Source organism: Glycine max, chromosome 4, assembly GCF_000004515.6.
Source record: "Glycine max cultivar Williams 82 chromosome 4, Glycine_max_v4.0, whole genome shotgun sequence".
NCBI lineage: Eukaryota > Viridiplantae > Streptophyta > Magnoliopsida > Fabales > Fabaceae > Glycine > Glycine max.
Genome location: NC_016091.4, coordinates 50,276,859 through 50,290,962, shown reverse-complemented (window position 1 = coordinate 50,290,962; position 14,104 = coordinate 50,276,859). Strand labels below are relative to the sequence as shown.

Here is a 14,104-nt window from a genome sequence, read left to right as displayed (position 1 = left end):
TGGTACACTTGCCAATCTGTTAACATGACACCAACATGGATGACATTCTCTGCTGCTTTTGTCTATCTGGAGGGAGAATGTTTAAATAATATTGTTTGGGCTCTACAATGGTTTCGAGATCTTTTCCTCATATGTGATGCACTCCCTAAAGTTATTATTACCAACAAAGATCTAGCATAGATGAATGCAGTGAAAACTGTATTCCCTGAGGTTATCAATTTGTTGTGTCGATTTCACATTGATGAGAATGTGAAAGCAAAGTGTAAAACCCCAGTTGGTAAAAAAAATGTATGAGATTATGTCATGAAAGCTTTAGAGATTTTGGTGGATTGTCCTTCTAAGTAAGAGTTTGATAAGTACCATAAGAAGTTTGAAATTGTTTGCTTACCATGGTCAATATTTGTTGACTTTGTCAATCAAATATGGTTGATTCCCCACAAAGAAAAAATTGTTAAAACATGGATGAATAAGATGATGCACTTAGGGAACACAACAACTAACAAGTATGAAAATTGTAAATTATTGTTGTTGTTAGGGTTTACAATTGAATGGATAAAAATAATCGGTTTTATTTACTTGGTTGTGTATTTCATATGCAGGATTGAGTCTCCTCATTAAGCCTTAAAGAGACTATTGCAGAATACTCTTGGAGACCTATATAGTGTTTGAGAAGCCATGAACAACATAATCAGGCTGCAACACACTGAAATTAATGTATCTTTTGAGACAAGTACACATGTGATTGCACACGTTTTTAAAGTTACCTTATACAATAAACTACTTGGCATGATATCAAGGTATGTAAACCAGATTGCTGCTGAGTTTGAGCGTGCATATTATGCTGACAAAAACCCTTCTCATTGTGGATGTATCATGAGAACTACTCATGGTCTTTCATGTGTATCTTAGCTGACTAGATATGTTGTTGGTATCATACCACTTGACACAATTCATATGTTTTGGCGGAGCCTAAATTTTTCAGATCGAGGGTTATCTAAGCCTGAAGTCAACATAACTAAAGAGATGAAAACCATATCCAAACAGTTTGAAAAACTTGATGTTTGTGGCAAAATTATTCTAAAGAGTGAACTTTGAAAAATTTCCTGCCTTAATCTAAATTTTATCTGTGCTCCTCCAGAAAAGGTGAAACACAAAAGGTGTAGTGTGTATAACTTTGGAGAGATGTATAACTCATACGGATTGCTCCAATCTCTCCGAATCCTTGCAACAAACACACAAATGCAATACAAATATACAATGGGCAAATGCGTACATACAAAATGAGAAAGAGGGAGGATGACTTTTTAAAATTTTAAGTGAATAATATTTTTACCCCTTCACATTAATTGCTGGGTACATGAAGCAATTTGTTACACACATATCATAATATAAACTCCAAAAAAAGAGAAGTAAAGCACAAACAGAGCCTAATTTGTTTTTTGACCGATAAAAAAAAAAGACAGCCAAAGTTTGTATGTTTTAACAGGAATTTAATTTTTGCATCCATATACAAATAAGATATCATCTAATCATATATTATAATTTATTAATTTTTATAGTAATTATTTTAAAACTTAAATTTAGCATAATTTTTATTAGTTGGTAGCATAAAAATTTTGCACTAAAAATGCAGATTAATTAACATTGGCAAAAATTCATGCAGTTGGTATTTTTGACTAAAAAGATTAAAATTCTGGCATTAGTGAACTATTTTAAATAAAAAGATAATTTAAATTTTGATACAAGTAAGTTTTTTAAAATTCTACATTTTTAGAAATATTTAAATGATAATTTATAAAAAAAAGAATTATATTATTGAAAAACACTCTTGGATTTATCTAGACGCAATTTAGTGAACTATTTTTATTTGGTCATAAATGGTAACAATTTCTTTGGATAACAATGGAGTGGGATCTCAATAAAAGGACCCGCCAAAGTATTGTGGCGCGTACTGTACGAACCTGGCCTACGTCGATACGGCAGCGTTTTGAGGCGTTCTGTTCTTAAATTGTTACCGAGCTCATTTCCTTTTTTCGTCGTTCTTCTCCATTTGTCTGAGAAATTCGTGAAGGAACCTCACTCTGTTGCTGCATTCCCCCATGGCTTCTGGTTCAGGTACACGTCAATTTCACTCCGCACTTTCGCTTTCTTCTTCTTCTTCGACTTTTTATATAGATTTTGAATTTGAATTACTCTTCCCACACGAGATTAATTATTCTAATTTATCATTTTTGGTTTTGAGTATCCACTAATTGCATGAACTTTCTTGATTTTGTTTTGGGTTTTATAAGTTTTGACAAAATGAAAAAGAAATTAAAGATGGGCGATTCAGCTAAACATGCAATTGAGTTCATTTCGTGTTTTGGAAATTGGTTTTCTATGGACGAGTATTTATGCGTGTGTTTGTCCTTTCACAGATTTTGCGTTAGCGGTTTCTTCTGAACTCGAGTCAGTTTTGAGGCTGGAGACTGTTAACTACTTTGTTACGAGGAGGCCATGGCTTGGTATGTGTCATGCTGCTACAATGGTTACTTTGGCCTTATTCCAATTTTTGTATTGTAATGTTGAATCATTTGTTCTGTATGGCTGGGTGGTCAAATTCACTTGTCATTGCTGCTTTGCTTTTTGCTTCAGATCTTTATGGAGTTAACGTGAGACCTGTTGCGCCAGTTGGGAGTGCTAGTAGGAGGCCTTATGTGGATCCTGCACTTATACATCGTTCCTTACCTGATGAGCTGCTTTTTGAGGTGTTTCATTTCATCAAGTTATAAAAAATTTTCATTGACTTAATGGCTATTTTTTATGGTGGAAGTATATTGTGTCTTGTGTGGGAGTGACAATGGGACTAGTTACTCTGTGCTGTATGGTATTACTTCAGATCAGTCATGTGTGGTCTAAGTATTTGATGTGGGACAGTTTGTTCATGTTTATGAAGTTAGTTTAGAACATGTCAACAAATGTTTTCTTGCTATGCTGAAACTTATCAGGATTTTTTTACATTATTGAAATCATCTCTCTCTCTCTGTCTCTCTCTCTCTCACACACACACAAGTAGCACTTTTGTGAAATAACATGATAATTGATTTTGCCTTGTCATTGGTCCTACAGTTTTGAGCTCGGGACCTTTTCTTAAAATAAGAACCAGAGTACCAATGACCTAAATCTTTGACTTGTTTGAAACCTCTATGAACCTCTCTTTAAGTCCTTTTCCTGATTTTTGAACAAATTAGATGCATGAAAACTCATGTGCTAAAAGGTTTATTATTGTATACAAGAACAAACTCTGAGAGATTTACTGAATATATTTTATAGGTTTTTGCTCGAATGACTCCATATGACTTGGGGAGGGCATCTTGTGTATGTCGAAAATGGAAGTACACAATTCGTAACCCTGTATTTTGGCGCAATGCATGCTTGAAGGCTTGGCAGGTAAACTCAATAAAAGGTTTTGAATATAGAATTTCTACTGCATATAAAATTACATTTCTGATTATGGAGTCTCTTCTATGAAGCTATCTGGAATTGTTGAAAACTATAGGATACTTCAATCAAAATATGATGGGTCTTGGCGGAAAATGTGGCTGTCACGACCAAGGTTACGGACTGATGGTAAGAGCAACCATATCTTATTGCATAACTTTATTTCTTGCTCCTGATATTGATTGGCTATGCTGGGTTGCTGCACGATGGTTGAATTTTTTTATTCTGATTTGAACAAATGCTGCATCGAAATGTATCATATTTAGATGTTGGATTCTCTTTCTCTTTATTAGAAATGGATTAAGTCTAACTCAACCCTAAAAGCTATCTTAAAGGGAAGGATTGCTCTAGCCTTACAAGGAATATTTTGGCCATATTTCTTTTTCCTAATCAATGTGAGACATCTTAACACGCTCCCTCCATGCCTAAGACAGTTGGAGCACAAAGTTTACAGGACCAGATATTTGTAAGTAGCCTAACATTAAGACTTGATAGATCGTAGATTATGTTTCTTTATTAGAAAAGGACTGGACCCCCAAAAGCTGGCTTAAGGGAGGATGATTGCTCAAACCTTATAAGGAGTATTCTGGCCATATTCCTAGCTAACGTGGACATATTAATACTCACAATGATTATCCTGCCCCCCCCTCACTACAAAAGGTCAAAAAGAAAAGAAGAAAATAGGAAAATGAACTTTAAATTCATGCTAAAAGTAAATGCACATGATTTTCCAATTTTTTTTATGTTATGTTTTTATATAGGTCTCTTTGTCTTACAATGCTCCCACATCTCAGGTCTTTATGTGAGTAGAAATACCTACATTCGAGCTGGAGTTGCTGAGTGGAAAATCACTAATCCTGTACATGTGGTAGGCATCAATATCTACTTGTATTGCTAGGTGATAGACATTCTTTTTTTGCTTTTGTTAATCTTTGTTATCGTGTCATTAAGTGGCATGTGATTAACTCGTTTTTTTTTTGTCAACTATTTTTCAATAGCATGTTTTAGGAATAAGATGCTTGTAGTAGTGTGCATAGTCATAAAATAGTGGAAGTTTCAGAAGGTATTTGCTTTATTTTCTGATTTCATTTTCAGTTCATACATCTTCATTAATAACTACAAAACTGTTACCATGTTTCCATTCTGTATTCTGTTTTTAAGTTCTTTCACTAAAACTTGAAGACAAGAAAGAAAAAGAATACAAGATGAGATTTTTGTCATTATAAATGAAAAATTATCAACTGAAAATAAAGACAGAAAACAAACCAAACAGCCCTCTTGTGTTCCTTAGTCCTTACTTAGAAATATAACTTCATCAGTTTATAATGTCAAGTGCTTTTTAAGTTACAAACACTTAGTGCTTGACACTGTAAATTTGCATGTGAATTTATAAATCCTAAACAATAGTGGAGCCTAGCATTTTCATGTGATGAGCCTGTGAGATTTTAAATGCAATATACTTGAAATGAAAGTATAAGTCTATATAATCCTGCAATATGCTTTTTTAAGTCCATGTAGCCTCAAGAACTAGTTGGAGCTGCTAGCCCTTCTTTTTGTCCATTAAGTGTTAAGACTAGAAGAATGATATGCTTCTTGGTCATACAAATTCAATTAGAAAGTATATCACTTTCCTACTTTCAGATTCTATTGGTGGTTGAGATATGATAATTCCCAAAATGAAATCATATAGTTGTAACTTAGAATGTTTTTGTCAGAACCTCTTGAGAGTGAAAACCTGCATGTAGGGGTACACCAGGGGATTTGTGGGTATTATCTCTAGTGCTCCTTGGTACTATGTTCATATAGTATTATAGTATTTGAATAGGAGATTTCTCCTTATAAATCATTATAATTATTGGAGAAAACTGGTGAGTGTATTGTATTATCCTTGATATAGTGGAATGCTTTTGGAGTTTGTCTTGTCTTTTCAATTTCATCCTCAGCACTTGAGAGTTTTAATGTAAAATTTGATTCCCCTCCCTCTCTTGGTATGTGTTTTACATATTTATTTTATGTATGCAATGTTGGTTGTTTGATCTGGATATACAGAATGCTATTTGGATGCGTCTTTTTCACTTGTAAAATTTAATTTTGAAGGGGAAATCATTGTTTTGTGTTTTTTTTTTATCTTCTTTCTGTTTTTTTTTTGGCAAGTGGTAACAAAACAGTGCATCTAGGAAGATTTCCTGAACCCATTTAAAATTGTATTGGGATGTGGGTTTTATATATATTTTCCTCGAATTTCAGTATATGAATAATGGTTGTAGCAGCAAGTCTTACGTAAATCTTTAGTCTGTCATGTATTCACATATTTATTTTTGTATATAAATTTTATCCATATTTTGCAGGTCTGCTATTTCCGATACTTGAGATTTTTTCCATCTGGGCGATTCCTTTACAAGGTTATAATTCAGTGCTGTCTGAATCCATTTAATATATATGCTTTCTTCTATCTGATTGTATGAGAAGTTATTTTTGTGTTATGTAGAATTCATCTCAGAAGGTCAAGGATGTGGCAAAGTGCATGAATTTCCGTTCATCTAAAGCAGACTGTGTTTTTGGTGGCCACTACACATTGTCAGATGACAAGGTTGTCTTATTTTTGTCAAATTATGTAGTTGAGTATCTGCATCTCCGCTTTAATCATTATTTGCAAATCTGAGTAGACATTCTCTTTCTGGCAAATGTATTGCATAATATTTATATTTCTTCATACGGATGTTGAGGCATTTGCAATTGATGCCATTACTGCAGGTTGAAGCTGCAGTGTTGTATCCAGGCATGCGACCTACTGTTTTGAGGATACGCTTAAGGTATTTAATGAGTTTGCTTGATTAACATGTCCTGTTGAAAAGTAAAGCTAACATCAAGAACCAGAAATTAAATCTTTACCATTTCATATCTTGTTAGGTTGGGATTTGATGTGCCATTATACTCTTACCATGTAAGAAAATAGATAAAATTATCTTCAACAGGTGGAGGATTGTTGAATTTAGAGAAATGTTTTCACTGTAATAAGTTAAAGATTGTTTTGACTTTTGATATTGTAGTTCACCAATATCCAATGGATACCTCAAAATAATTCCCTCCCCTCGCCCATGCCAAATAAAAAAAAAGAAGCTAGCAACAGTAGGGGTATATCCTTTTCAGCATGGATTATGGAATAAGAGGGCATCATTGTTTATGCTTGTGAAGGGAGTCAAAAAAAGGATGGAATAAGTTGTTTTTGGACAAGAATGACCTGAGCACTGCACAGATCTTTTCAGGAATAACTACCATTGTGTTGGTTAACATTCATGTATTATTTCTGAGGCTTTTTGTAATGCTTTGACATTTGTACTGAGTTTGAAGATAAGGATCTGTGTGATGCAGGAAAAGTAGTAATAAACTAACAATTAAAGAACAGTAGTTAATAATCAGTAGAGGTAGCTTAGAAGCGAAACAAATCAATTTTAGGTCAGAACCTTGAGAGATTCACATTAGTCTTGGCCCAATTTGGAAGCCAATAACTGATTGCAAATTACAACAGTTCCCAAAGACATTTGTATATGGGTTCTAATAGGCCCAACATCCTAACCATCCAACTCATCATCACTCATGTCTTAAGTAAATCTAACCCAGCTTCAATGACATATTACATGCTAATCGTGTGACATTTTATCTGACTTTAGTGAAATAAAGTTGACAATGAAAAATAGGATGCTTGAAAAGGGTCAACAGAGAATACGCAGTCAGACAAAATTAATTGCAATGTTGGCCGATGTTAATCCAAAGTTGGAGTTAGTTCAAACCTTGTTTTATCAAGGAATTCAGATTCCCTTCACAAAGCACATGAATTAGATTAAAATTCCAATCTTGTTGGAGAATTAGGAAAATGTCCCCCCTCCCCAATAATGTTACCATAGAGATGACAAAAAAGAACACTACCCCTACAAGATGAGATACAACACTTCCGAAGAGTCAGATTCAAGAATAATATAATGATACCGAGATATAATACACAAATACCGCAATTCAGTGACTACTAGCCTGAATATTAGTTGTTCAGTGACCATTGGCAACAACAAAAACGTTATCCCACTAGGTAAGGTTGGCTACATGGATTAAAAAGAAGCAAAAAAGAATGTTTCATCACTACAAATAAAACGAAATAGATAATGTAATTTAAAGTGAGTGGGGATCTACAAGAGTAAGTCATACCATCATTTAATAACTTTTTTATGGATGATGAATTTCATTAATCCAATCATTGGATTAAAAGTTCCTATTAAGTATATTAAGCCTACAAAACTCCATAAAATATAAAAGCTAGCTTATAATTCATCTTACTAATTTATTTTAGCATATAATTTATTTTTAAAATATAAATGTTAACTATGAGATACTTACTCATGAATGTCCAATTTATCTAAAAATTTGGTATGACTAGTCATCAAAATATCACATGATTTAGTAATTAGATTTGTTAATTTTGTATTCTAGAAAAGGTTATAAAATGGTATCAGTGCCTAATACTTCAATATGTGAATTCCTTCCCATGTAAGATTATTAAAAGTGTTACATCACTTTGAAATGTGCACTAGGCTCTTAAAAGTGGTGGAAGATCATGAATATGAACAGTTCTTGAGTGAATAGTTGAAAATAAAAACAGAAGAGTTATGTATCTTTTGAAATTAGCTTGCATTTAGTGAAAGAGAGGAGAAATTATGCAATTTGTTGGATTTTGCATCCTTTTATAACTTTCTTCTCATTGTTTTGAAACTAATCTTTACTGCCAGTAAGAATTGAACTTTCCTTTTGCACTATGCTTATGTTGATTTACGTGTGTTATAGGATAAGGGGAACAACATCAGGAGCTAACAATAGGATGGATTTGATCTCACTTGTCACTAGTGGTGTAAACAGTAGTGAGGCAAGTGCACCTGAGGAGGACATTCTGGGAGTTGTTGAAGGATGGCAAGATGATGAAACACACAACCCAGATGTACCAGCTGTCTCACATAAGAGGGGCATGACTCCCTTTGTCTTTGTTCCATTTGAAGAGGTACAATTTTTCTCTCATTAGCCTTCAGGTTTCAGCAACTAAATTGAGCAATGAACTTTTTAATCAGCCTCTGGCTTCAATAATGATTACATCTTGGTTTTTGTTTTTGTCTGATATTGTCTAAAACGTTGTATAGTAAAAAAATTCCCAAAATTCTAGGTTAGGTTATGCTATATTTTCAATAAAGGTATAAAGGTCATATTGGGCGAGTTTGTTTAAACTTAAAAAAGTAACTTTAAAATAAGCGCTTTTTTTTTTAAAATGATTTGCTTCTTAAAATAAACAGAAAACTTTTATTTTAAGCAAAAACAGCTTAGACAAACACATTAAAAAACAGGAAGCTGCTTATTTTATTAAAATAAGTGTTTATTTCAATAAATAAAGTTTAAACAAACTGACCCATTATAAAGTCTATTAACTCTTGTTTTAGTCAATTTTGTATGTTGTGTTCGTAGAAATTACTATAATTGAAGTTACGTTTCCCAACCTGTTTAAAAAAATCAAAATGTTGCAAGAGCATCCATTAGTTACTGGCATATATGTAGGTGATTGGATGACATATTAATATTAGTCATTCTTGTTTCTCAATTCTTTAAATTACTTTTGTCTCTTGTTTATCGAGGAGCATGTTGACACTTCTAACACAAGTGATAATACCACAGGAAAGGCTAACAATTATTTATTTAAAAGAAGAGATTCTTTGTTTTAATATTTCCCGTTGTTGCTCTAATCACACCTCTTTCTGAAATCTGAATACTCCTTAAACATTTGACCTTTTGTACAGGTGGAAACGTCTGTTTTGAATCTTCCGGTGGAGAAAATGGATTATTTTGTACCTGGTTGAATTATCATGATGCCTCAGAATAGAACTGGTCCTTTTGTAAATAATCCATAACTTAAGGTCATAGAATTTGTAAATTTATTATTTGTATGTTTATGTGTAACTATGGCCTGATGAGATTGATTTGGTTCGAGTTGCGGAATTACCCTTTATCCTGCTTTATGCACCAGATAACGGGAATAATTGTAATTTTTTTGCAAGTCATGGATTCGTTTGTTGAGGATATGAAGTAATAAAACTAAAAAAGAATTGTGTAAGATGTGTTTAACGTGTTTATAGAGGAATTGGGTGATAAATTAGAAATGTGATGTCTCCTCAATGCTGTTTGTCTAGGTTTGGGGAGACTTGCTGCCAATCAAAACATCTTGGATAGAAAACCATACTATGGGTACACGTAGCGCAAATGAAATACATGCGACAGTGAGACTGAAGAAGCTGAACATTCGTATCATATGACAACAATTATGAAGCTGAATACAATAATACACTACACATAACGATAACAGCCTAAAGGAATAAAGGGAGCTAAAGATAACATTGAGAGACAGATAAACTTAAAATGCTTGCCCTGATTATTTGCATCTATCTTCTGCTGGATTGTAGATCGAGTCAACAAAACCCATAGGAAATCAAAGTTCATTTCTGAGCTAAATTTCTCATACAGATATGAAGCTACCTATCTCCTCAAGGTATTTTACATTCAAATGCAAATCATTCAAAAGGGGACTGAATGTAAGTCTTCACATGCATTTGATGAGACAAAAATGGAAACATGGTCTTCTATGACTATATTAGATAATAAACAAAAAAAAGTGCTTATTTTAATAAAAATTGTTAAATAAACTCCATTGTTGTAAAGTTTAATCTACAAAGTTATTTGGATAAATTCTTAACCAGAAAATGTTTAAATAATTTATTAAAGCTAATATAATAGGGGAATATGATAATTCATCAATAATTTTTTGTTTATATACTATAAAATTCAGTTTATCAAAGAAGAGCTAAGTTCTCATGGCTCCAACCTTTTTAGTTTTTTTACAATGGAAAGGTGAAACAAGCCGTTGAGATCCGACTGACGCAGACCAAGAATGGTAATGTAAAAGCTATCAAGAGTCACAAATATTCCTCAAATAGAAATAGTGCTTTAAATATTATTGAAATTAAATTAACCCTCGAATGATTGGTGCATTCGGCATATTTGCCTTTTCAAAAGGCAGCGCTATCTACTTTAGTCTTCACTTTTAATAAAGAAAAAAAAGAAAAAGGAGAGAAAGAAAGATGCTTTAATGCTAAACGCCATTAACCTTGCTTACAAAGTAAGTATCCACAAATTTTCTTTCGATATATCACGGTTGTTATACTTTAAATTAAATTTATTGAATGAAAAAATAAATACTTCAAAAATAATTTATATTCAAATAATATTTTTACATATAAAATATATCAAAATTAAATAAATTAAGTGTTTCATACTTTTTTAGGTCCTGCCAACTAGTATCTTTAATTAAAATAATAAATAAGAAATTTAAAATATTTTTTTTTATTATAGTATAATGGAAATTTTTTATTTAAAATTATTAAACTATTGATAAGTGTATAGTTATAAAAATTAGTTCAAAATGATGGATCGAATCGATTCAATTAAGAGATGATGATGTCACCAATTCAAACTTGTTATCGGATCGATTGTACATTAGACCTAAAACAACATGACCGGATTCATCAAATTATGTTTGGATTGCTAGCTAAAATCCTATAAAAATGGGAAATAGTAACCAACCAAGTTGATACAATATTATATGAATAATAGTAATAATACTATATGTTTATACTATAATAATATATATTATATTATAATTTGTTAAAATTTGAATTATGTTAGTTATATTATTTTTAATTTTTTAAAATATATATCTATCAGATCAAGCTAAATTAATTAATCAATTTCATCACTGATCTACTGTTTCCATTATATGGGTGATCGGATCGATTTTTATAACATTATTTAAGCGTCTCCTTACTTTTTTTTTTCCCCTATCGGAAGATATAATGAGTGAGTAGATGTTACAGGAGAATTTATAATTGCTCTTCTTCTTATATACTATGGTATATGACATAAGTTTGGAAGTCAAAATGGTTTAGACACAGTCCAACGTTGTAGGTTTGGTGTTTGTCATGTCATAAGACGAAGAAAGGCATGGGTGATAGGGTGGAGACGCTTGCCAGATTAGCCCAGTGGAAAATCGACAACTTTGGACCTTGTTCCTACAAAAAATCTGACCCCTTCAAGCTCGGAATCTGGAACTGGTGCGTACTAAGTGTTTGTGTTTGTGTATTTGAAATGAATGATCTTCACTTTGAACCTGATCAGGTACTTTTCAACAGTGAGGAATAAGTACCTCTACATACATCTTTTTCCTGAACCTTCGCAGGTTTTGAAGGATAATCCACCCTTTTCTCGATTCGTTCTTCGAGTCTCCGCAGCTTCATATTTCCCCTGGTAGGTACCTACTTATACCGTGCATCAACCTTCTTCTTCTTTCTTATTCAATTGTCTCTTATCAAGCCTTACATCTAATATTATGTTTTCTTTATGTAGCTGATATGTTTGTTATGTTCATTTTATTTGTAAAAACATGGGAGAAAGGAATTGAGTTTTTTTTATGCACAGTGGTAAATTTCTATTCCTTTTAAAAAAATTCAAATTATGTGATTTGCCTGTGGGTTAGTGGTTTGGTCATTGGTGAAGATTGGCTATTGCATGCAATTGGGGAAATCACTTTCGTTCACTGCTGTCTGCTGTGTGATTGCTATTGGGGAATGCATCCCAAAAGAGACGGGCGAGTGACAATTAGTGGTAAATGGGGATTGCTTTTACGAAACATAAATTGCATTTATTTGGCAAATTATGATTTTGCCATCGCCCATCAGGGCCAGATTAGTTTAGTAAGGAAGACTAATTATGGTTTTGCCATCAATGCCAAGACCATTGACTTGGGCCTTCAAAATTATGGTTATCAATTATCATAAGTTGCAGGATCTACAGAATATAGTTATTCATTGATTTTACAAATTTGAGAAGTTTCAACCTAACTGCATTTTTTTCACACATTTAACACATCTACAGAAAAATTTATGCCATTCCTGCCCTGCTCTTTAATTCGAGTCAACCCATGTTTCCGAATCTGTTTATTTGATCAATAAGGCCTTTTTTTTTTCATTTATACCTGAAGTTCGGAGCCTGATGACAGGCTTCCTTGTCTTCATCTCTTTATTTGCCAAGAAGAAATAGGGATCATTGCATATTGCAACTCAAATTGGCAAATAAGAAGTTTGAAATTGCAATTACCTATTGGCTATAGCAGTTTCAAGATTATATAGTGGAATACTGACCCAGCTAGTAACTTCATTTCCTTTTGCTTGCAATGCTGCAGTTCAAGAAAAGCTGCTTAGGACACATGATGACTTTGTCTGGCCTGTGGATACGACTTTTGTTGGTCGCCTCATCATTGATGTTGAGTTTCTAGACCTGAAGATATGCCCTCCGAATGTGAGTTCCTATACCTGATTTTATTTTATTATTATATGATATTGATGTGCTAAATGGTTATATATTTTCTCGAGAAATATACTAGTTTCCCTCTAAATATATAACTGTTTATCGACACACTTTTCAACCCATTCTTTTAAGCACACTTTTTATTAAGATCACTTTTTGTGTAATTTTTAATATATTTTAATTAATAATAGAGGGTGTACTAAAAGAAATGTATTAGAAAGTGTGTTGTTAGTACTTTTCTGTAAGTATAACCTATGGTGATTATTATGGCAGATGACCTTCTGAATACCAACCCATGAAGTTGGTTTGAGTTACTTTCTTAGTATATTGCATTATCCATAAACTGAATTATCCGTTGACTTCTGAACTAGTTTCAGATTGTTGCTGCTTAACCTATGATCTTTTTCTTTTGAACTCAGGGTGGAGAAACTAGTTCTGTATGGCCTTCTGATGGAAATTCTCAATCCATTGCATTTCAAAATAGCACTCTTCGTTGCCTCTCTCGTATGCTTGATGAGGCTATACACGCTGACTTAACCATCATGACTGCTGATGGCAGCACATTGAGAGCTCATAAGGCAGTTCTCTCAGCTAGTTCTCCAGTGTTCCAGAGCATGTATCATCTCAACCTGAAGGAAAAATAGTCCTCCACAATTCATATAGAAGACATGTCACTTGAGTCCTGCACGGCTCTTCTAAGTTACTTGTATGGAACAATCAAGCAAGAAGATTTCTGGAAACACCGGCTTGCATTGCTTGGAGCTGCAAATAAATGACATTGGAAGTCTCAAAGACATCTGTGAGGAAAGCCTTCTGGAAGATCTCAGCACAAGAAATGTTCTTGAGAAGCTAAATGAGGCTTGGCTTTATCAATTGCATAAGTTAAAGAAAGGATGTTTGGTGTTCTTATTTCAATTTGGTAAGATACATGATATTAAAGATGAAATAAATAATTTTTTCCAGCATGCAGATAAGGAGCTAATGCTGGAGATGTTTCAGGAGGTGCCTTCAATTTCAAACCCGGTATAGGTTAACTCATGGATCCTGTAAATGATATATCGATGTGTATAATCAAGTTTGTTACTTTTTTATTGTACAGTGTAACTTTTCGTAATACTTAACTGTCCTCTGCCTAAAGGCCTGGAGGTTAAGGGTAAATGAAAGTGTATTTGAGTGATCA

General features: G+C 33.1%; 1 protein-coding gene and 1 pseudogene across 3 annotated transcripts; both read left to right on the top strand.

Annotated features, from left to right (window-relative positions):
* Positions 1–1,954: 1,954 nt before the first annotated feature.
* LOC100800263 (F-box protein 7) lies at positions 1,955–9,622 on the top strand. 3 transcript variants are annotated; one of them, XM_003523383.4, is made up of 11 exons: positions 1,955–2,115; positions 2,418–2,504; positions 2,635–2,747; positions 3,313–3,429; positions 3,513–3,609; positions 4,275–4,348; positions 5,829–5,882; positions 5,969–6,070; positions 6,235–6,293; positions 8,314–8,524; positions 9,309–9,622. In XM_003523383.4, exons 1-11 carry the CDS (start codon positions 2,100–2,102, stop codon positions 9,366–9,368), a joined length of 990 nt encoding a protein of 329 aa, XP_003523431.1. In that variant the 5' UTR covers positions 1,955–2,099; the 3' UTR covers positions 9,369–9,622. The 3 variants fall into 3 exon arrangements, with proteins under 3 accessions (XP_003523431.1, XP_006578965.1, XP_014630468.1); XM_006578902.4 differs by having other exon boundaries at positions 5,969–6,073; XM_014774982.3 differs by having other exon boundaries at positions 5,969–6,097.
* Positions 9,623–11,335: 1,713 nt separating this feature from the next.
* LOC100799732 (BTB/POZ domain-containing protein At1g21780-like) lies at positions 11,336–14,104 on the top strand (annotated as a pseudogene).

Bases quoted from the DNA above. Each gene is read 5' to 3' on its own strand.
- LOC100800263 (XM_014774982.3), top strand. The intron at 5,883-5,968 runs GTTATAATTCAG...TGTGTTATGTAG, and splicing joins CTGGGCGATTCCTTTACAAG to AATTCATCTCAGAAGGTCAA. The intron at 8,525-9,308 runs GTACAATTTTTC...CCTTTTGTACAG, and splicing joins TCTTTGTTCCATTTGAAGAG to GTGGAAACGTCTGTTTTGAA.